Source organism: Cnephaeus nilssonii (genome assembly GCF_951640355.1).
Source record: "Cnephaeus nilssonii genome assembly, chromosome: 8".
Classification (NCBI taxonomy): Eukaryota; Metazoa; Chordata; class Mammalia; order Chiroptera; family Vespertilionidae; genus Cnephaeus; species Cnephaeus nilssonii.
In genome coordinates, this window is record NC_137079.1 from 93,235,870 (window position 1) to 93,259,288 (window position 23,419).

At 41.5% G+C, this 23,419-nt stretch overlaps 1 protein-coding gene across 1 annotated transcript in view; it reads left to right on the forward strand.

The window, feature by feature from the left end:
• The window catches only part of SUCLA2 (succinate-CoA ligase ADP-forming subunit beta), a 74,745-nt gene that overhangs the window by 33,875 nt on the left and 17,451 nt on the right, over positions 1–23,419 (forward strand). Inside the window, exons 7-8 of the mRNA XM_079778871.1 lie at positions 22,328–22,489; positions 22,584–22,726. Of these exons, the coding sequence (XP_079634997.1) occupies positions 22,328–22,489; positions 22,584–22,726 (305 nt within the window). The remainder of the gene's footprint in view (positions 1–22,327; positions 22,490–22,583; positions 22,727–23,419) is intronic.

Below are 23,419 nucleotides of genomic sequence, written 5' to 3' on the forward strand. Positions count from 1 at the left end.
TACCGGGGCTGGTGAATCTGCAACCAGGGTACACACCCTTGACTGGGAATTGAACCCATGACCCTTCAATCTGTGGACCGAGGCCCTAACCAATGAGCCATACAGGCCAGGGCAGTTTTATAATAAATAGAATCAATGTAAACAAATATTAAAGAGGCCTATTTAAAGCAAACACCTTAAATATATATTTAGGTACACACAGAGGGCTTAAAACTGCATTGTGCAGTATGGTGGCCACCAGTATATTTGGGAATAAAATTAATTAAAATGATATAAAAATTAAAATATTTCTCGGTCACACTATTCACATTTCAAGTGCTCAGTAGCCACATTGGTTACCATAATAGCACACATATAGAACATTTTTATCATTGCACAAAGTTCTTTGGGCAGTGCTGTCTGGAGTATACAGTGTGGTAGTAAACAAGTAGTAGTAACTCTGGGGAATTAACCATCTTAATCTTCACAAATTTTAGACTTTGAGACATCATAGATCTTTATTTTTAGCCACTAGAGAAGCAAGATTAGCTTGTCACTTTGACGCTTTTCTTTTACATGTGTTTAAAAGGTAAATCAGATTCTGAATTATCATACCTTCCATGTATAGTTGTGTTGTGTTTTGTTTTTCAGTTACCTTTCCATCTTTATTATCAACCACAATAATTTGTTGGTTACATTTGACATCTAATAAAATCATATATACTTGTTTTTTAAAATTATGTTGCTTTATTCTAGTCTAAATTTTTGTCGATATTTTATATTGAGTGCTTCTGTTGCTATGATTTATTTGATTTTGTTTTAGGTCTCTTTGGACATTTCCAGTCTTAAGCATCTGTAGGTTATCTTTCATCTTTATACTTCTAATTAGCTTTATTTTTTATGACAGAAATCAGGTTTTTTGGTTAGTCATTTATATGGTTGTATAAAGAAGAATGAGTAAATTCTCTTATGATAGTAGAGGTGGTTTATAAAACTAAAAGTAATTAAATTTTTAAGGTGAAGGCTGAAGCACATTTTTAAAATGACACGTTTAATGAAGGAGAATTACCTGTATAAAACATATTTCTTGAATTATTTATTTTCTTCATTATATTAATTAATGACATTGAAAGTAAGACTCTTGAATTTTTTCTAATTGTGAAATTCTACAGCCATATTCTATTGCTAAGGGAATGTCTTTGTTCTCTTAATTTAGTAACTTTTTTCTTTGTATTCAATTTTTCTTTTCTTTGTATACATTTTTATATGTTTCTAAGCAGTTTTTTTCCCCTAAAGACCCTGAATTTGTGTTATAGAAAATTTTCAAAGTGCTAAGAAATATAGGTTAGAAAAAAGAACTCATTACCCAGCACCCTTTTAATATTTTACATAGCCCTAGCTGGTTTGGCTCAGTGGATAGAGCATCGGCCTGGGGACTGAAGGATCCCAGGTTCGATTCCAGTCAAGGGCACATGCTCGGGTTGTGGGCTCAATCCCCAGTGGGGAGCGTGCAGGAGGCAGCCAATCAATGATTCTCTTTCATCATTGATATTTCTCTCTCTCCCTTTCCCTTCCTCTCTGAAATCAATAAAAATATATTTTAAAAATATATATATATATTTAAAAAAATATTTTACATAGATTATTATAATCATTTTTGTAACTGGAATCATAGACTATTCAAATTATATCTTTCCCTTTTTAAAGTTAAAAGTATATAATAGATATTTTTCATGTAAAATATTTTTCAAAGATAGAGTTTTTAAGGGCCTGTATTGTATTTATATATAAATCTTTAATAGAAATTATTATCTTTCATGTAGATTCTTAGAATTAGATATTTTGGGTTGAAGAGTATAATATTTTTAACGTTTTGATTATTGGGTCAGAATAACATTTTGAAATGTATTTTGCCAGATTGTTGTTCTCACATACCATGTCCATTTCATTGTCTGCCTGTGCCAGAAGTGAGTGTTCCATTAGGTTTAATCTCTGTCAAACTGATAATCAGGAAATTGTATTTTAAAATATTTTCAGTTTTTTATTCCTAATGATGTTAAGAATTTTTAATTTTGGGGGGCATGTTTTCCTCAGTAGACAGAATTTTCTTTTGATGTCCTTTGCTACCTGTTTCCTTTAGCTACTATAACAAATTGCTACAGACTAGGTGGCATAAAATAGCATTCTCTCACAGTTTTGGAGGCCGGAAGTCCAAAATCAATATCACATCAATTCAAGGTGTCAGCAGTTCTGCTCCTTCCAGAGCCTCCAGGGAAGAGTCCAGTCCTTGCCTTTTCTTGATGGCATTTCTTGATTTGTGACCACCTCATTCCAGTCTCTGCCTCTATGGTCACATTGGCTCCTTCTCTTTGTGTGTATCTAATTTCCCTCTGCCTCTCTCAACAAAACACCTGTGATGTAATTTATGGCCCACCCAGGTAACCCAGCACAATCTCCTGCTTTCACAATCCTTATTTTAATACATCTGTAAACATTTTACCACAATAAGGCAGTGATTTTCAAACTTTTTCATCTCATGGCACACATAAACTGATTACTAAAATTCTGCAGTACACCAAATATATATATATATATATATATGTATATGTATATATATATATATGTGTGTGTGTGTGTGTGTGTGTGTATATATATATATATATATATTTTGCTAATCTGACAAAAAATAAAAAATGGTGTAATTTTGATTCATTCACACCGGACAGCTGTTTTTGTGTTTGCTGTTGTCATTATTTTACTTGACAATCTAAGGGAAAAGAGGCCGGCCAGTCCGAGGGATACATAAATACTCAGGTATACATGTTTTAAAAATTCTTGCTGCACACTAGTGTGCTCTTGTAGCACATTGGTTGAAAATCGCTGATATAGCCCTAGCTGGTTTGGCTGAGTGGATAGAGCATCGACCTGCAGACTGAAGGGTCCCGGGTTTGATTCCGGTCAAGGGCATGCCTGGCTTGTGGGCTCAATCCCCTGTAGGGAGCATGCAGGAGGCAGCTGATCAATGATTCTCTCTCACCATTGATGTTTCTATCTCTATCTCCCTCTCCCTTCCTCTCTGAAATCAATAAAAATATACTTTAAAAAAAAAAATAAAGAAAATCGCTGATATAGGATAACATTCAGAGGTTCTATATATTGGGATGTATTATCTTTGGGTGGCCAATATTCAGCCTACTAAAGTACCCAAAGGAAACATGGATAAATTTTCTTATTAATTTGATGAGGTTTTTGATTATTTTTAAAAAATGTATTTACATGGGTCAAAAATCAGAACAATAGACCAATATATTTCTACCAGTCTCATTCATTTATCCTGAAATTTTGTTTTCTCTCCATCCTTATCTAGTCCTATTTCTCTTGCCTCATTTTTTGTTTCTTGTGTGTTTTCCCCACTGTTTTGTGGTTTTGTTTTGTTTATTTGCAAATAAAAACAAATATGAAAATAGGTATTAACTCACTCGTTACAGAAAAGATTGTGTACTACTATATATACATTTCATATTTTTCGATTTTCAGTCTTTGCTTAATCAAGATTTTACTTTAGCTTTAATTCTTTTTTCCAAATTGTCAGTTTTTCTAAATACATTAAATGTCCTTCCTTACTGATTTTTGATACCCCTACTTATCATATTCACGTCTGATTTCATAGATCTGTTTGTCTTTATTTCAATAATTGTTCATTTTAAGAATGAATGTCTTCCCTCATATGCTTATTTTAAAATGCCTTTTTTTTAGAGAGGCGGCTCTTATTTGTTTTTTTAGTCTTGTATTACTGAATTCTTTGTGGGTCCAAGATCTTTTAAGAATGCAGTGAAGGACAGATAGCACAGCCTGCCTGGAGGCACCTGGAAGAGTCTGTGGGTTGCTTTGGCGCTCCTACAGCCTATTTGTCTAGCTAAAGTTTTGATCAGTTTTCTTACACTTTTCTCTTTAAAATTTTTTTAAGACATTTTTATTAATTTCAGAGAGGAGGGGAGAGGGAGAGAGAGATAGAAACATCAATGATGAGAGAGAATCATTGATTGGTTGCCTCCTGCATGCCCCCCACAGGATCGAGCCCCAAATCTGGGCAAATGTCCTTGACTGGAATCGAACCCGGGACCCTTCAGTCCGCAGGCCGATGCTCTATCCACTATTCCAAGCCGGCTGGGGCTTCTTATACTTTTCAAAGATCAACTTTTGAGGGGCTTCCAGTCAAGATGGCAGAAGAGAAAAACACTGTGCTCGTCATCTCCCACAACCACATGAAAATTATAACTAAACTATAGAACAACCATCATTGAGAACTGCCTAAAGTCTCACTGAACAGAAGTCCTCTAACTAAGGATTCACAAAAGAAGTCATATCAACTGGTGGGGGGGAAAGAAATTTAATGGGCTGGTTCCATACTCGTTCGTGGCAGATATAGCTTGGGAGGGATATCTCAGTTGTCGAGGTCTCCCCTGAGGCACAAGGGGTTCACCTTTTGGGGAGAAAAGTCCCCATAACTTCTGTCTGTGAAAACCAGTGGAGATTGTAGCTCCCTTGTCCCATGCATTCCTCTTAAGGTCACCATGCTTGGATGCAATCCTTCTGGACTCCAGTGCTAGGGAGGCAGCTGGAAAGGCACCGGAGACTTTACAGGAGAAACTGAATTGACTGGTTTCAGGGTGAGGGCTGGAGGAAGTTTTCTCCAGACAGAAATGCTATCAGAAGCCATTTTTCCCATTTTGAGCCTCCCGCAACCCAACCTACATGCTCAGACAGGCATCATATCTGAGTTTCCATCAACCTTGCTAACACAATATACTCCACCCTAGTGATTCTCTGAGACCCCTCCTCTCTAGCTTGCTGGCCCACCCAAACCACTTCAAGTACCTTTCCCCTTCAAAACACCTTGTCTAGTCTCATGTTGTGGACTTTCCTAAAATCTCTCAAAGGTTTACAGATCCCAAACCAGCATCTGGCCTCAGTATGCCCCTATACCTCTTGCTAAGCAGCCCCCAACCCAGCACTAGTGGCAGCTGGCCTCAGTTCACAGCTTAGCCTCTCCCAGGCATCTCTTAAGCCCAGGACAAGTGGCAACCATCTGCAAATCACTTTGTAGCTCATACCAAATGGCCCAGAGTGGGGCCACAGGCAGCAGTTGATCTTGGCCTGCACCAGAGCCACGAGGTCCCAGAACCAACATACATGATTGCCAGCTTCAGATCACACCAGAGCACTACCCAACCTCCTCCACAAATGGCACAACCAAAGGGCAGACTCAGCTGGCACCAGAGCTCCTTAGGGTCAGCCCCTGCAAAACAGCACCTTCATCATAATCTCTGCCAATCCTCACAGCCAGTCAATATGAGGGTCAAGCCTCTCATTGACATTTGAACAGCAATCAAGGCTCAACTACAACAGGAAGACACATACGACCCACACAAGGGACATACCTAGAGCACCTGGTTCAGATGACCACTGGGCCCTAATGGACACCTGCTAAGTAAGGCCATTGTATGAAGGCTGGAAGACATAGCAGCTCTACCTAATAGAAACAAACACGGGGAGGCAGCCAAAATGAGGAGACAGAAATGTCCCAAATGGAAGAACAGAAAAAAATTCCAGAAAAAGAACTAAACAAAATGGAGACAATCTGCCAGATGCAGAGTTCTAAGCTCTGGTTATAATGATACTCAGTGATCTCAGTGAGAACTTCAGCAGAGAGATAGGAAACATAAAAATGGAAATAGAAAAGATGAAAAATAACTAGGCAGAAATGAAGAATACAATAACTAAAATGAAGAATATACTAGAGGAAATCAACTGTAGATTACATGAAGCTATAGATTGAATGGACAATTTGGTAGCAGAAACACCCAATCAAAATAGCAAAAAGAAAAAAGAATTTTTAAAAATAAGGCTAGTTTAAGGGACCTCTGGGACAACAACAAGCATAACAACATTCATAGGGGTACAGAAGGAGAAGAGAGAGCACAAAGGATTGAAAGCCTATTTGTAGAAATAATGATGGAAAAATCCCCCTAACCTGGTGAAGTCAATAGATATATAATTCCAGGAAGTACAGAGAGTCCCACACAAGGTAAGTCCAAAGAGGTCCACACCAAGAGTCAGCATAATTAAAATGACAAAGGTTAAAGACAAAGAGCACTCCTAATAAGACAGTCAGCTGATTTCTTATTAGAAACTAGGCAGGCCAGAAGGGATTGGCATGATATACTCAAAAGTGATGAATAGCAAGGACCTAAAACCAAGATTGCTCTACCCAGCAAAGCTGCTATCTAGAATCGAAGGACAGATAAAGAGTTTCACAGACAAGAAACAGCTGAAGGAGTTCATTACCCCAAATCAGTAGTACAATAAATGTTTTAAAGGCATTTCTTTAAGAAAAAGAAGGGGGGGAAAAGGTTAAAAATGTGAATATTAAAATGGCAATAACTGCCTATCAGCAAATGGATTAAATGTTCTAATTTTTAAAAAAAGCATAGGGTGGCCAAATGGATGATAAAACACACTTACATACTGCTTGTAAATACTTTCAGTCAAAAGACAGTCACAGACTGAAAATAAAGGAATAGAAAGATATTTTGTAAAAATGGAAACAAAAAATCTGGGGTAACAATACTTACACCAGACAAAATAGACTTTAAAACCAAAGGCTACAAGAGACAAAAAGGACCCAGCAATTCCACTTCTGGGTATTTATCTGAAGAAACTTAAAACACTAGTTCAAAAAGACATATGCATCTGTATGTTCATTGCAGCATTATTTACAATAGCTAAGGTATGTTAGCAACCAAAGTATCTATCAGTGGATGAATGGATAAAGAAATGGTGCATATATACAATGCAATATGATGCAGCCTTCAAAAAGAATGAAATCGTGCCACCTGCAGCAAAGTGGATGGACCTAGAAGGTCTTCTCCTGAGTGAAGTCTGACATTAAAAGACAAATGCCATATGATTCACTTATATGTAGAATCTAAAAAAACAAGATAAAGCATAGACAAACACATAGATACAGAGGACATTTTGATGGTTGCCAGACGAGAGGGGTACTGGAGGGATGGATGAAAAAGGGGAAGGGGGGTTAAGAAGTACAAATTGGTAGTTAAGAAATAGTCATGAGGATGTAAAGTAGAGCTTGGGGAATATAGTCAGTAATATTTTAATAACTGTATGGGTCAAATGGGTACTAGATTTATTAGAATGATCACTTTATAAGTTATATGTCTAATCACTGTTATATACCTGAAACTAATATAATATTGCATGTCAGCGGTAATTGAAAAATAAGTTATTAAAAATACAAATGCAGTGAGAATTGAATGAAAACAAGTTCTTTCATCCAAGGAAAGTGCTCTAGTGTTCCCATGGGAGCATGTGTACAGGTACTATTTTTTTTTTTTCACTATGTTTTTATTTATTTTAGAGAGAGGGAGAGAGAGAAACATTGATGGGAGAGAGAAACATTGGCTGCCTCCTGCACGCCTCCTACTGGGGATCAAGCCTGCACCTCAGGCATGTGCCCTGACCAGGAATCGAATCAGCAACCTCTTGGTACATGGGATGACGTTCACCTAATTGAGCCACCCGGCCAGGGCCACAGGTACTATTTTTCATTTAGTCTAGAGCTTCACAAACTCCTTGAAACCTTTGGTTCTGATTTGGGTACTTGGATGTCATATTACTAAGTCCTATTGCTAGACAACCTATAGAATCCTTTTGTTAGATTTCAAAAAAAAATTATGCTAGAATCCTATTGGGATTGTAAAATTGGGGGAGGGGGTGTGGTTAATATCTTAGTAATAGTTTTTCCAACTAGAAATACAGTTTTTTCCATTTATACAAGTCTTAATTTATAAGATTTACAAGATTGTGTGTTTTTTTTTCCAGATTCCACATATAAGTGAATCCATATGGTATTCGTCTTTCTCTGCTTGACTTATTTCACTTAGCATAATATCCTTTAGATTTATCCATGTGGTTGCAAATGGCAAGGTTTCATTCTTTTTATTGCTGCATCATAGTCCAGTGTGTGTGTGTGTGTGTGTGTGTGTGTGTCTTTATCCATCTATCGATGGACATCTAGGTTGCTTCCATATCTTGGCTATTATAAATAACTAGAGGCCTGGTGCACGAGATTCGTGCATTCGGGGGGTGGGAGGGCCCCCTCGGCCCGGCCTGTGCCCTCTCGCAGTCCAGGAGCCCTTGGGGGATGTCCGGCAGTCAGACATCCTTAGCGTTGCCGTGGAGGTGGGAGAGGCTCCCATCACCGCTGCGCTCACCAGCTGTGAGCCCGGCTTGTGGTTGAGCAGTGCTCCCCCGGTGGGAGCACACTGACCACCAGGAGGCAGCTCCTGCATTGAGCGTATGCCCCCTGGTGGTCAGTGCGCATCATAGCGACCAGTCCTCTGCCATTCAGTTGATTTGCATAGTAGCCTTTTATTATATAGGATACTGCAATGAACATAGGAATGCCTGTCTGTTTTTGAATTAGTGTTCTTATTTTATTTGGATAAATACCCAGAAGTGGAATTGCTAGAATGTATGCTGTATCTATTTTTAGTTTTTTTGAGGAATCTTCATACTATTTTTCATAGGAGCTGCAACTTCCAGCCCCACCAACTATGTACAAGGGTTTTCTTTTCTCCACCTTTTCACCAATACATGCTATTTGTGTACTTTTTTGTAATAGCCATTGTCATAGACTGGTGTGAGGTGATATCTGATTATGGTTTTGATTTGCATATCCATGATGATTAGTGATGTTGAGCATCTTATATGTCTGTTGGCCATCCATATCTCTTCTTTGGAGAAATGTCTTTTCATGTCTTCTGTTCGTTTTTCGATTGGGTTGTTTATTTCTTTTGTTATTGAGTTGTATGATTTTTAAAAATAAATTTTGGCCCTAGCCGGTTTAACTCAGTGGATAGAGCAGCCTACAGACTGAAGGATCCCAGGTTTGTTTCCAGTCAAGGGCAAATGCCAGGTTGTGGGCTCAATCCCTGATATGGGGCGTGCAGAAGGCAGCTGATCAGTGATTCTCTCATCATTGATGTTTCTATTTCTCTCTCCCTCTCCCTTCCTCTCTGAAATCAATAAAAATATTTATATATATTTTGAATATCAACTCTGCAGGGATGGGGAATCTTTTTTTTGCCAAGGGCCATTTGGATATTTATAACATCATTCAAGGGCCATAGAAAATTACTAACTTAAAAATTAGCCTGCTCTATTTGTCAAACATTTAACTCACCCTTTATGCCATAGCAGGGTCAGACCAAATGATAAGTCCCGTGAGCCTGATGTTCTCCACCCCTGCCTTCTTGGTTAATATCATTTGCACATATATTTTCCCAGTCAGTAGGTTGCCTTTTTGTTTTATTGAAGGTTTTTTTCACTGTGCAGAGCTTTTTAGTTTGATGTAGTATCATTTGTTTATTTGTGCTTTTGTTTCTGTTGTTTGAGGGGACATGTCCAGAAAGATATTACTCAGACTGATGTCAGATAGTTTACTTTCTATATTTTCTTCTAAGATTTTTTTGTTTTCAGGCCTTTCTTATTAGTCTTTAACTCATTTTGAGTTTATTTTTGTATATGGTGTAAAAGAGTGGTCCAGTTTTGTTATTTTGCAGTTATCTGTCCAATTCTACCAACACCACTTGTTAAAGACACTGTTGTTATTCCATTATATGTTTTTGCCTCCTTTGTCATAGATTATTTAACCATATAAGTGAGGATCTATTTCTGAGTTCTCTGTTCTGTTCCATTGATCTATTTGTCTGTTTTTGTGCCAATAATATACAGTTAGATTAATACAGCTTTGTAGTATAGTTTGAGATCAGTGAGTGTGATACCTCCAACTTTGTTCTTATTTCTCAAGATTGCTGTGGCTATTCTGGGTCTTTTGTGGTTCCATATAAATTTTAGGATTATTTGTTCCTATTCTAAGAAGAATGACATTGGTATTTTGATTGGAATTGCCTTGAATTTGTAAATTGCTTTGAGCTTTATGATCATTTTAACAATATTAATCCTTTCTATCCATGAGCACAGCCCTCTCAGTTTCTTCCCTCAATGTTTTATAGATTTCAGAGAAGAGGTCTTTCACCTCCTTGGTTAAATTTATTCCTAGGTATTTCTTTTTTTAAAATATTTTTTTTTATTGATTTCAGAGAAGAAGGGAGAGGGGGAGATATTGAAAATTCAATGATGGGAGAGAATCGTTGGTTAGCTGTCTCCTGCACGCCCCACACTGGAGATTGAGCCCACAACCCGGGCATATGCCCCTGACCAGAATCGAACCTGGGACCCTTTGGTCCAAAGGCCAATGCTCTATCCGCTGAATCAAACTGGCTAGGGCTTTTCTTACTTTTTATTTGTGGTATACAGAGACTACTTGCTGATTTTATTCACTTGTAGATTTTAATTCTATTGTATTTATTTTCCTTAGTCTTTTAAAAAATGTCTCTGTTGCATTTCAGGTTGTCTCTCATGTTTCAGTTTATTCTCATATTTCAGTTTATTTTTATTTTGAATTTTTCCCCTCTATTTAACAAAAACATCCTATTTAATAAAAGGGTAATATGCAAAATGACCCTAACAGCAGAACTGGTTGCTATTACATGCACTGACCACCAGGGGGCAGACGCTCAATGCAGGAGCTGCCCCCTGGTGGTCAGTGCACTCCCATAGGAGGAGCTCCGCTCAGCCACAAGCCAGGATGACGGCTGAGAGTGTACAGCGGCGGTGGCAGGAGCCTCTCCCGCCTCCTCTGCAGCACTAAGGATGTCTGACTGTGGTTTAGGCCTTCTCCCTGTGTGGGGAGCGGGCCTAAGCTGGCAGCTGGACATCCCCTGAGGGGTCCCGGACTGCGAGAGGGCGCAGGCCAGGCTGAGGGACACCCCCGTCCCCAAGTGCATGAATTTTCGTGCAGCAGGCCTCTAGTAACAAATAATGTTTGTTAGGCAGTGTTGTAAGCACTTTACAGATATGAACCCTTTTATTTCATTTGATGTTTATAACAGTTCAGTGAGGTAGATACTACTTCTATCCTTATTTTATAGGTTAGGAAAATGTGTTACCAAGGGATTAAGTGGTTGCCTAGGGACTCATGGCTAGTGGTGAAGATTTGATCTCACTAACACTCCTTAGTGTTTTCTTGACCCATTGAACTTAGCCATCAATCCTATGACCTATCAAGGGTAGGTAGACATGGAGCTTTTGAGGGATGAGAGTTTAGCTGTCTGGGTAGTCTTGCTCTGACTTTGAGGCTGCCATCCTGTTCCCAACTATGGGCCTTTTGGATATTCTGGGGACATCTGGATGTAGTTTGGATGTTTGTCCTCAGAAGTTTCTGAAATGGGTCAAAATAATCTATATATATATATATATATATATATAAAGAGGTAATATGCAAATTAGGCCAGGATGTCATAACGGGTCATGACCAGACAGGAGGAGGTTGCGCGCACAGGTGAGGCCCGGAGCGGACAGGGCCAGAGTGGACACGGACAGGCCCCCCGGAGCCGGAGTGGATATGGACAGAGATGAGGGGGCCGGCCCGCAGCCTCTGTGGCCAAGCGCAGGCCCGGAGAGGAGAGGGCGAGCCCACCCGCAGCCTCCGTGGCTGATCGTAGGCCCAGAGAGGAAAGGGTGGCCCGCCTGCGGCCGAGCACAGGCCCGGAGTAAAACGTTGACAGCAAGTCCTTTCAGTATAATTGGGGCATTAGAGGCCACAGAATGATCATTTCCTTTTCTATGAAACACATACTCTGACACACTATTTACAATTAAATAAGTTTCATATACTTTGACATTTTACAGCCCTGGAAAGTTACATATAATGATCAGCAAAGTGAGAAGATGAAAAGAATTTTTATGCTTTTAAAGATGTAACTAATTTCTGTCTAGAAGACAAACCAATTCAAAAAGTGATGGTTTTATTATCCTATAGGACATTAGCCAGATTGTATCTAATTTAGCAGTTTTACTTCAGGCTTTCATCTTTGGCAATCTCCTTTGAACAGCATTATCATCCTTCCAGTCCCTTCACTGAGTTAAACAGAACTTTTGCATCTGCTATTATGTATTTGAATAAGAATTACGTATTTAACACGTGCAAAATTTTGTTTTGACACAATAAACACAGAAAAGCACAAACTTGAATCGTTGGTGTGGCTTAGGCTACTTTTCCAAATATTGTTAATAAAATTCATGTAGGGATCTTCACAGAGCCAAGAATTCGCTCTTTCAGGCCTACATATTCAGCATCTCCAAGGAGGAGGCCTGTTATTCTGTGTTTTGTTTTGTTTTTTAATACTCACCAGAGGATATTCTTTCACTGCTTTTTAGAGAGAGTGGACCAGAGGGAGAGGAAGAGGGCCCACTCACCGCTGAGGGCAGGCCCTTGTCAGCAGTTCCTCCTCTGCGTGTGAGCTGCACAGAAAACACCTTTTCTGACTGCTCATTGGCTAAGCTCCCCATACACCACTCGCAGTGTTCTTGGTAACTTGCCTAATAACAATCCAAGAAGGTGATCTAGGGTTTTTCCACCTCACTCCTGGAGGAAAAAACACAGGTCCGCTGCTGGAGGGTCTAAGAAATGTCATATCCTGCCCTAGCCGGTTTGGCTCAGTGGATAGAGCCTCGGCCTGCCAACCGCAGGGTCCAGGTTCAATTCTCGTCAAGGGCATGTACCTAGGTTACAGGCTCCTCCCTGGCCGGGGCCCAGGTCAGGGCTCATGCAGGAGGCAACCAATTGAAGTGTCCCTCTCACATTGATGTTTCTCTCTGTCTTTCCCTCTCTTCCACGCTCTCTAAAAATCAATGGAAAAATATCCTCACGTGAGGATAAAAAAAAAGAAATGTAATATCCTATGAAAGAGACATCTTGAAAATGCCTAAAGAAAGTTGTCATTTTTTTTGTGGTGAAGGGTCTGGAGTCCATGTTGATGAAAACACCTTGGCGGCTGCGGTGGCTGGCAGTGGCAGCAGCAGCGGGGTGTTGGGGGCGGTGCCTTCCCCTGATCAACCAGGTTGCCTCCCAGACTGTGAGAGGGGGCAGGGTGGGCTGAGGGACACCCCCCTCCCAGTGCACGAATTTCGTGCACCGGGCCTCTAGTTGTTTTCTGAAAATACACAAACATATTCTCTACCAAAAGTTAATATAGGAATATTTTCTATAAATTTGACTAGGGATCCTTTTTCATTTTTTCCCAGACAATTTTCCTTTGGCTTGTTTGTATCAATACCACAGCTTTTTTATTCACCCATCTGCTGATGGGCACTTGGTCTGTTTCCAGATATTAGCTATTGTAAATTGTGCTGCTATGCACATTCTTTCTGATTGGTGTTTTGGGTTTCTTAGGATATATTCCTAGAAGTGGGGTCACTGGGTCAAATAGCAGTTCCATTTTTAATTTTTTTGAGGAAACTCCATACTGTTTTCCACAGTGGCTGCACCAGTCTGCATTCCCACCAGTAGTGTACTAGGTTTCCCTTTTCTCCACATCCTCGCCAGTACTTGTCATTTATTGATTTGTTGATGAGAACCATTCTGACAGGTGTGAGTTGAAACCTCATTGTCATTTTAATTTGCATCTCTCGGATGAGCATTTTTTCATATGCCTCTTGGCCATCTGTATGTCCACTTTGGAGAAATGTCTATTTAGGTCCTTTGCACATTTTTTTTTCAATGTTTTTTCTTCTGTCATTCTTTTTTTTTGAAATTTCTTTATTGATTAAGATGTTGCATATGTGTCCTTATTCCCCCATTATCCCCCCCCCCATCCTCGCCACTCATGCCCTCACCCCCCTGTTGTCGGTGTCCATTGGTTAGGCTTATATGCATGTATACAAGTCCTTTGGTTGATCTCTCCCCCTTACCCTCACCCTCCCCTACCTTCCCTCTGAGGTTTGATGGTCTGATTTATGTTTCTCTGTCTCTGGATCTGTTTTTGTTCATCAGTTTATGTTGTTCATATATTCCATAAATGAGCGAGATCATGTGATATTTATCTTTCTCTGATTGGCTTATTTCACTTAGTATAATGCTCTCCAGTTCCATCCATGCTGTTGCAAATGGTAAGAACTCCTTTTTTACCGCAGTGTAGTATTCCATTGTGTAGATGTACCACAGGTTTTTAATCCACTCATCTGCTGATGGGCACTTAGGCTGTTTCCAAATCTTAGCTATGGTGAATTGTGCTGCTATGAACATAGGGGTGCATATATCCTTTCTGATTGGTGTTTCTAGTTTCTTGGGTTATATTCTTAGAAGTGGGATCACTGGGTCAAATGGGAGTTCCATTTTAGTTTTTTGAGGAAACTCCATACTGTTCTCCACTTTGCCCATTTTTTAAATTGAATTATTTGTCTTTCTTTTGTGAAGTTGTATGAGTTCCTTATGTATTTTGGAAATTAACCCCTTATGAGAAGGATCATTGGCAAATATGTTCTCCCATACAGTGGGCTCACTTTTAATTTTGTTGATGGTTTCTTTTGCTGTGCAGAAGCTTTTTATTTTGATGTAGTCCCATTTGTTTATATTTTCCTTAATTTCCCTTGTATGGGCCTCACTTTTAAAGGGGTATGCAAAATTAATAATACATACAAATGTATCATATCATTAACACCTCAGTTATCAAATTTGAAAAAAAAACAAAAGCACCGGCCATTCCCATCATCAGGAATAATGATACCAACATAATTATGTTCCCAGAACCTTTTACTTAGTTTTATCAAAGGTCATGGAAGAAACTGAGTGGAAGCTGAGTGAAAGAGAGTAGACTATATGAGTCTCACCAGGATGCCATTTTGTCCTAATTGTATTACCTGTGAACTTAAAATCAATGCATTTGTGATTGTGGGGTTGGGGGTTGGGACATGACTAATTTATCAATCTGTATTCTCTTTCAAATTTTTCCCTTTTGAGAACCATGATTTTGACACGAGTATGAATTGAGTATGGGTCCTGTTTACTGATATTGCACTCACTCTTGCAAGCATTGTCCATTGTTCTTTCTACTGATTGTTATGGGGTTCAGGCCTAAGAATTCTGTTTCCTAAGGATTTCACCCCAAGTATGTTTGCATTGGAGAATCATCTTCAACTAGCTCCTGAGTGAATCTTCTGGAGTCTGTACCCCAAAGTACTAGTAAAGATTAATGCCTTTGCTATATATTTCTCATTTATTTTTTGAACAACACATTAAATTTTTTAACATAATGGATATATATATATTTAGAAAATGCAGTTAGAAAAGCATTTTTTTCAAATACCAATTAAAAAGTAAAATACTGAGCCACAAATGAAAAAGTCTCAACAAATATTTGAGAATTAATAACATAGTTAATAGTCTTTACACACAAAGCAATAAAACTAGAAATGTCATGTTTTTGTTATTTAAAAAAATACTTTAATTCATAAGTTAATGAATATATCATAATGAAACCTGCAACATGGGTATGTGCCCTGACCAGGAATCAAACCCGTGACCCTTTGGTGCATGGGACAATGCTCCAACCTGAGCCACACTGGCCAGGGCTCAGTTTGTCCCCTTTCAAACTGCACCACCTTTCCATGGAGGCCTGGGCGTGTGGCATTGCAGCAGGTGCAGCCCATAACTCTTGGTCTGTTTCTCCTGCTCGGGTGCCCTCACCTGGCCCCGCAGTGTTTGAATTCCACCACATGGTCAACGGGCTCCAGGAGGTTCAGCGGCAAGCCCAAGAGGGGACATTTGTCACTGTTTTTTAAAAACCTTCATTTGTGTGTCCATGTGTGTATGTATAGATATGTGTATGTATACATTTAATTTTATCCCACACATAGATTTGTGTAACCACCAGCACAGTCAAGATACAGACCTGTTTCATTACCACTTCTCATGTAGTTCTTTTTATTCACATCCTTCACACAATTCTTCCCTACCCTTTCCTGTGCCCTGGAAACCACTAGTCTGTTTTCATCATTTTGTTATTTTGAAAATCCTATCTAATAAAAGAGAAACATGCAAATTGACTGTACCTACGCTACGCCCACAAGCCATGCCCACCACCAATCAGGAGCAAGTATGCAAATTAACCCAACAAATATGGCAGCGGCCACATAGCTGGAGCAAGCAGGAAACTTGGGTTGCCCCCAGCGATGGAGGAAGCCAAGCTTCCCACCAGCCCTGGCCAGCCCTGGCCTCCGCTCAAGGCTACAAATTTTCAATTATAGAAGATAAATAAATCCCAACAAAAATGGCAGCAGCCATGGAGCTGGAGAGAGCAGGAGGCTTGGGTTGCCCCTGGCGATGGAGGAAGCCAAGCTTCCTGCCGCCCTGGCCTGCCCTGGCCTCTGCTCAAGGCTACAAAGTTTCAATTATAGAAAATAAATAAATCCCAGATACCAGGGCCTCCTCTTGGGTCGCCAGGGGGCGTGGCTGGCCTGCAAACCACCACAGGCTTCTTGCCCAGGCCGCCCCATGCCCCAAGGGAACCCCCACCCTGATCTGGGACACCCTTCAGGGCAAACCAGGCGGCCTCCACCTGTGCACCAGGCCTCTATCGTATCTAATAAAAGAGTAATGTGCAAATTGTCACTCCAACACAAGATGGCTGCCCCCATGTGGTCAAAGATGGCTGCCCCCATGTGGACACAAGATGGCCACCACAAAGATGGCCAGCAGGGGAGGGCAGTTGGGACAGACCAGGCCTGCAAGGGAAGGCAGTTGGGAGTGATCAAGCCTTCAGGGGAGGACAGTTAGGGGCAATCAGGCTGGCAGGGGAGCAGTTAGGCATCAGGCTGGCAGGGGAGTGGTTAGGGGGTGATCAGGCTGGCAGGCAGAAGCGGTTAGGGGCAATCAGGAAGGCAGGCAGGTGAGCATTTGGGAACCAGCAGTCCTGGATTGTGAGAGGGATGTCCAACTGCCCGTTTAGGCCCGATCCTACTGGGATTGGGCCTAAATGGGCAGTCGGACATCCCTCGAGGGGTCCCAGATTGGAGAGGGTGCAGGCTGGGCTGAGGGACACACACCCTCGTGCACGAATTTCGTGTACCGGGCCTCTAGTGTTATGTAAATGGAATTATACTATATTCAGTATTTTGAGAACCACCTTTTTATTAGACAAACTGTCTTTGAGGTCTGCCCATGTTGTTGCATATACCAGTAGTTCATCCATTTTATTGCTGAGTTGTATTCCATTGTTTGGATGTACCAGATTTCATTCAAACACTCATCCTTTGAAGGTCTTTTGGGTGTTTTCAATATTTTGCTCTTACTAATAAAGCTACTATGAACATTAATGTATCAGTTTTACATGACCATAAGTTTTCCCTTTGAACGCTTTTTAAAAATATTTTTATTGATTTCAGAGAAAAAGGGAGAAGGAGAGATAGAAACATCAATGATGAGAGGGAATCATCGATAGGCTGCCTCCTGCACACCCCTCACTGGGGACCAAGCCTGCAACCTGGGCATGTGCCCTTGACCAGAACCGAACCCAGGACCCTTCAGTCCACAGGCTGATGCTCCATCCACTGAGCCAAACCGGCCAGTTCTGAACACTTTTAATATATCAAACAAGTGTTCTTTGAGCCCTTCTTTACTTTTTGTGCAACAGGATATTCCAGGATTATTATCTTTTACTTTCCTACAATTCTGCAGTTAGCTTTTGCACCAATGGACCCTGGTTCCTTTCATGGAAAATGGTATTTAGGAAACAAGATATGCATTCTATCTGTGCTTGTTGCTGCTAATGTGTTATTTTTCCTAAGCCTTTTCAGTGCACAGAGCCTAGAAAAAAAGAGAGAGAGAGCTCAGGTGGTGTTGCTCAGTGGTTGAGTGTCAACCTATGTACCAGGAGGTCACCGTTTGATTCCCGGTCAGGGCACATGTCCGGGTTGCAGGCTTAATTCCCAGTAAGGGGGCATGCAGGCGGCAGCTGACCAATGATTCTCTCTCATCATTGGTATTTCTTTCTCTCCCTCTCCCTTTCTCTCTGAAATCAATAAAAATATATTTTTTTAAAAAAAGGAGAGAACATGATAAAGAGTGTGTGTGTATACATACATAAAAATCCACCTATATTTTTATCTATGCCTATCTCTCTTTTAAAATCTCTGAATTTATACTGGTACCTCTAATTTCACTCCAGTACCACTAAATTCATTCTAGTTCTTTCCCTTTCCATATTTGAAATTCTTTTAGCCAGCATTGCTCATATAGACATATATTTATGGTATTATTTTCCTTTCTGTAGACCATGGTTTCTTAATGTTGTCATTATTGACATTTGGGGCCAGATCATTGGAAGGGTAAGGGCGGGAGAAGGCTTTCCTGTGCATTGTAGACTCAGATTCCAATTAGTGACCATTAGTTGGGACAACCCAAAATGCCCCTAGATATTGCCACATGTCCCCAGTGGGACAAACTGCCTTGTGGAGACCACTGCTGTAGATTCTAATTCCACATGTTTTATTCCTTGAGCCTGAAGAACTCCCTTTAGCATTTTCTCTTGATGTGGTCTGCTAGTTATGAATTTTGCCTCCATTTGTCTGAAAATATCTTAATTTTATATTTTAAAATATATTTTCACTGGGTATAGAAATCTGGCTTGATTTTATATATATATATTAGGGGCCCGGTGCATGATATTCGTGTACTGGGGGTGGGGGTGTCTCCTCAGCCCAGCCTGCCCCCTCTCACATACTGGGAGCACTCAGGGGATGTCCTACTGACGGCTTAGGCCCGCTCCATAAGCCTCCCTTTGTGAGAGACAACCGGGCTGATCAGGGAAAGGCACCAGCCCCATCACCCCGCTGCTGGAGCCACTGCCAGTCACCGATGACATTTCTTTCTTTCTTTCTTTCTTTTTTTATCCTCACCCGAGTATATGTTTCCATTGACTTTCAGAGAATGTGAAAGAGAAAGGGAAAGACAGAGAGAGACATCAAAGTGAGAGGAATACTTAGATTGGTTGCCTCCTGCATGAGCCCTGACCTGGGCCCCGGCCAGGGAGGAGCCTACAACTTAGGTACATGCCCTTGATCAGAATCTAACCTGGACTCTGCGGTTGGCAAACCTAGTCATTATCCACTGAGCCAAACCGTGTAGGGCAGGTTATGACATTTCTTAGCCCTCCAGCAGCGGACCTTCGTTTTTTTTCCCCAGGAGTGTGGTGGAAAAGCCCTAGATCACTTTTTTGGATTCTTATACCCAAGTTACTAAGAATATTACCAGTGGCATACAGGGAGCTTAGCCAATGAGAGGTCAGAAAAGGTATTTCCTCTGTAGTTCACACCTATCTCCTGTGATCTCCGGCTCCGCCCCTGCCAAGGCCTAAAGCCTCCAGCCCTTGGCAGGGACCCCCAGCTGGCTCGATCGCCAGGCTCTGCCCCTGGCCAAGGCCTCAAGCCTCTGTTTGAGGCTCGGGCCCTGGGCAGGGACCCCCAGCTGGCTCCAATCGCCCTGCTCCACCCACAGCCAAGGCCTCAAGCCTCTGTTTGAGGCTCGGGCCCTGGGCAGGGACCCCCAGCTGGTTCCGATCGCCCGCAGGGACCCCCAGCTGGTGCAATCGCCCGGCTCCACCCACAGCCAAGGCCGCAAGCCTCTGGCAGAGGCTTGGGCTCTGGGCAGGGACCCCCAGCTAGCTCTGATTGCCCACAGGGAACCCCAGCTGGCTCTGTCGCCCGGCTCCATCCAAGGCCAAGGCCGCAAGCCTCTGGCCGAGGCTTGGGCTCTGAGCAGGGACCCCCAGCTGGTTCCGATCGCCCACAGGGGACCCCAGCTTGCTCTGATTGCCAGGTTTTGCCCCGGCGGCCAAGGCTGCAAGCCTCTATCTGAGGCTTGGGCTCTGGGCAGGGACCCCCAGGTGGCTCCAATCGCCTGCAGGGGACCACAGCTGGCTCCGCTTGCCCGGCTCCACCCGCAGCCAAGGCCTAAAGCCTCTGTTTGAGGCTGGGCCCTGGGCAGGGACCCCCTGCTGGCTCCAATCCCCCGAGGGACCCCCAGCTGGCACAATCGCCTGGCTTCACCCATGGCCAAGGCCGCAAGCCTCTGGCCGCCCAGCTGGCTCCTATCGCCCGCAGGGGACCCCAGCTGGCTCTATCGCCCGACTCCATCCAAGGCCGAGGCTTGGGCTCTGGGCAGGGACCCCCAGCTGGCTCTGATTGCTCGTAGGGGACCCCAGCTGGCTCCCAACGCCAGGCTCTGCCCCAAGGGCCAAGGCTGCAAGCCTCTGACCGAGGTTTGGGCTCTGGGCAGGGACCCCCAGCTGTCTCCGATCACCGGGCTCCACCCCCAGCCAAGGCTGCAAGCCTCTGGCTGAGGCTTGGGCTGTGGTCAGGGACCCCCAGCTGGCTCCAATCACCGCAGGGGTTCCCAGCTGGTTCCAATGGCCCAGCTCTGCCCCCAGCCAATTCCGCAAGCCTCTCTCTGTTTGAGGCTCAGGCCCTGAGCAGGGACCCCCAGCTGGCTCCGATCACCTGCAGGGGACCCCAGCTGGCTCTGATCGCCTGTGGGGGACCCCAGCTGGCTCTGATCGCCTGTGGGGGACCCCAGCTGGCTCTGATCGCCTGTGGGGGACTCCAGCTGGCTCCCATCTTCCCCTCTGATCTTCAGCTCCAGTCGCCCAGTTCCAACCATGGCCGCTCTTGGAGGCTGCAGCCATCTTGGTTGGGTGTATTTGCATATTCGCTTTCTGATTGGCTGGTGGGCGTGGCTTGTGAGTATAGCGGAGTGATGATTTGCATATTACTGTTTTATTAGATAGGATATATATATATATTATATATATATAATACATATATATATAATATATATATATATAATTTCTTCAAATATTTTTTTCTGCTACATTCTCCTCCCCATCTCCTTCTAATTTTACATATTCTTAGATGACTTTATATTGTCCAATAGGTCACTGAAGTGGATTTTTAAATCATTTTCAGATTGGATGACTTCAGGATCTGACCTATCTCCAATTTGTTGTTAAGCCCACCCATAAATTTTTCATTTCAGATATTGTGGTATTTAAAAACAAATACCTTTTTATATTTTCTAATTGATTCCTTTTTAGTTTTATTTTCTGCTGAGATTACTTATCTGGTGCTTTATTATAATCATAGTTTCCTTTAAATCCTTAAACATTTTTAAAATGTTTCATAGCCCTCTGATAATTCCAAATCTGTCATCTTGGATTGGATACTCTTGATTGCTTTTTCTCTCTACTCTTAGTCACAAATGTAATATTTTTCATGGTATATTGGATATTTTTGGAGTTATGGTATAGAGATTTTGAATTCTGTTATCTTCCTCTGAAAGAATTTTGATTTTTTATATTAGTAGTTAACTTAGCTGGACTCCAAATTGTCTCTTGTGTTGGGCAGCAGCTAAAACTGCTCAGTTTTTTCAGCTTCTGTTGTTCAGGAACTGCAAGGAGGATGTTATCATTAGTTGGATTGGAGCAAAGAATGGGGTAGAATACTGAAAGATGAAGTTTGAGAGGTGACCTTCATATGAGCCTTTGTGTAGAGCACTGGGGGTTTAAAGCCTGATTAGAGTGGATTAAAGAAAGGAAGGCAGAAGAAAAATTTGATACAATGAATTTAATCACAGCAGTTGGGAGATAATAAAATTTTGGGCTTTGTGGGGCACATATGGTCACAGATGCTGCTGCTTTTCTTCTTGTTCTTTTTCCTCTGTTCTTTCCCTTTATTCTTCCCAGCCTATTAAAAATGTAAAACCCATTAGTAGTTCACAGGACATAAAAATACAGGCATGGGCTGAGTCTGGCCGTTGGCCAGTCTCCTGATCGCTGGTTTAAATAGACAACTCCCTTCATGAGTTCTGCTGTATAGAAAGGGAAGAGTAAGGGGGATATAACGGTTAAAATTCTTTTTATTAAGTTGGAGGAAAGAACAGCATTTTTTGCAAGTCAGTTTGATTTAGCCAATAGAAAAGGGGAGGATTTATAATGTAGGAAAAACAGAATTGCTGGAACAGTGTCATTGGGTGAGAGGGAATGGAATCGAGGGCCGAAGTGGAGGGTTTAGCTAGGAGCATCAGTAATTTTTAAAATAGTTAAATGTTTTTCAGGAATTTCCCCTCACCCCTTCTTTATCTGTTGCCTAGGAGAGATTTAGAACCAGTAACAGGTAGCACTTCAGTTTCAATTCCCAAATTCTCTTTTTCAAGAAACAGTTTGAATTAATAGTGAACATAAATTGAAATACTTTCAATAAAGTAACAAAATGTGTTTTTTCCCTAAAATGAAGAATGTTTGATTATTGGATAGTTTGTTGCATCTTGAAATTAAGATCATTTTCTTTTCTTTATTTTTTTTTTTCTTCAAAGTGCTGTGTATGGATGCGAAGATCAATTTTGATTCTAATTCAGCTTATCGCCAGAAGAAAATCTTTGATCTCCAGGACTGGACTCAGGAAGATGAAAGGGACAAAGATGCAGCTAAGGCAGATATCAACTACATTGGCCTAGATGGGAATATAGGCTGTCTAGGTACCATGTGTTTTATCTTAGAGCTGAGTTGGCTAAGCTTAATTCATTTTCTTTGTGTTTGTTGCTTACACAAATCATTTTCCTCTCTTGATAGTAAACGGTGCTGGTTTGGCTATGGCCACAATGGATATAATAAAACTTCATGGAGGGACTCCAGCCAACTTTCTTGATGTTGGTGGTGGTGCCACAGTCCATCAAGTAACAGAAGCATTTAAGCTTATCACTTCAGATAAAAAGGTAAGGGCAGGGCTTATGTTTTAGAATTTGAATGGTGTGAAGTAACTTGATTAATTAGCAGATGTGATTGTTACACTAGTTGAGCATTAAAATTTTAAAGTCTTCCATTGTTTGAAAACAATGCAATAACAATTAACTACAGAAAAAGATAAAGTTTCCCATTGTGATTTAGAAAACAAGATGAAGAAATGTTAGATTATGTTAGATAATATTTTAAATGGTAGTGATTTGATATGGGAGCACATGACTATGGAAAATATTATGAAGATGTTAGTTGACCACAGAAGCCCAAAAATCTGATAAGTCTGTAAAGTTAAAAAGATGAAAATAAAAAATAATCTTTAATTTTATCCAGAGATAACTTTTGTTGCTATTGATTTGATCTCTTTTCTTTAAGACTTTTTAATGATTTCACATACACACACTCACACATACTGCTTATTAAGATACTAGAGGGCCGATGCACAAAAATTTGTGCAAGAGTAGGCCTTCCTTCCCCTGGCTGCCGGCACCAGCTTCCCTCTGGCTCCCGGGACCTGGGCTGCTTCCCTCATCTGGCTGCTGGCAGGCACCCGGGACCCGGGCTGGCTTCCCTCTGGCCCTGGCTTTGTCAGGAAGGAGGTCCGGAATGACATCCGGAAGACATCCGGTCTAATTAGCATATTACCCTTTTATTATTATAGATAACTTACA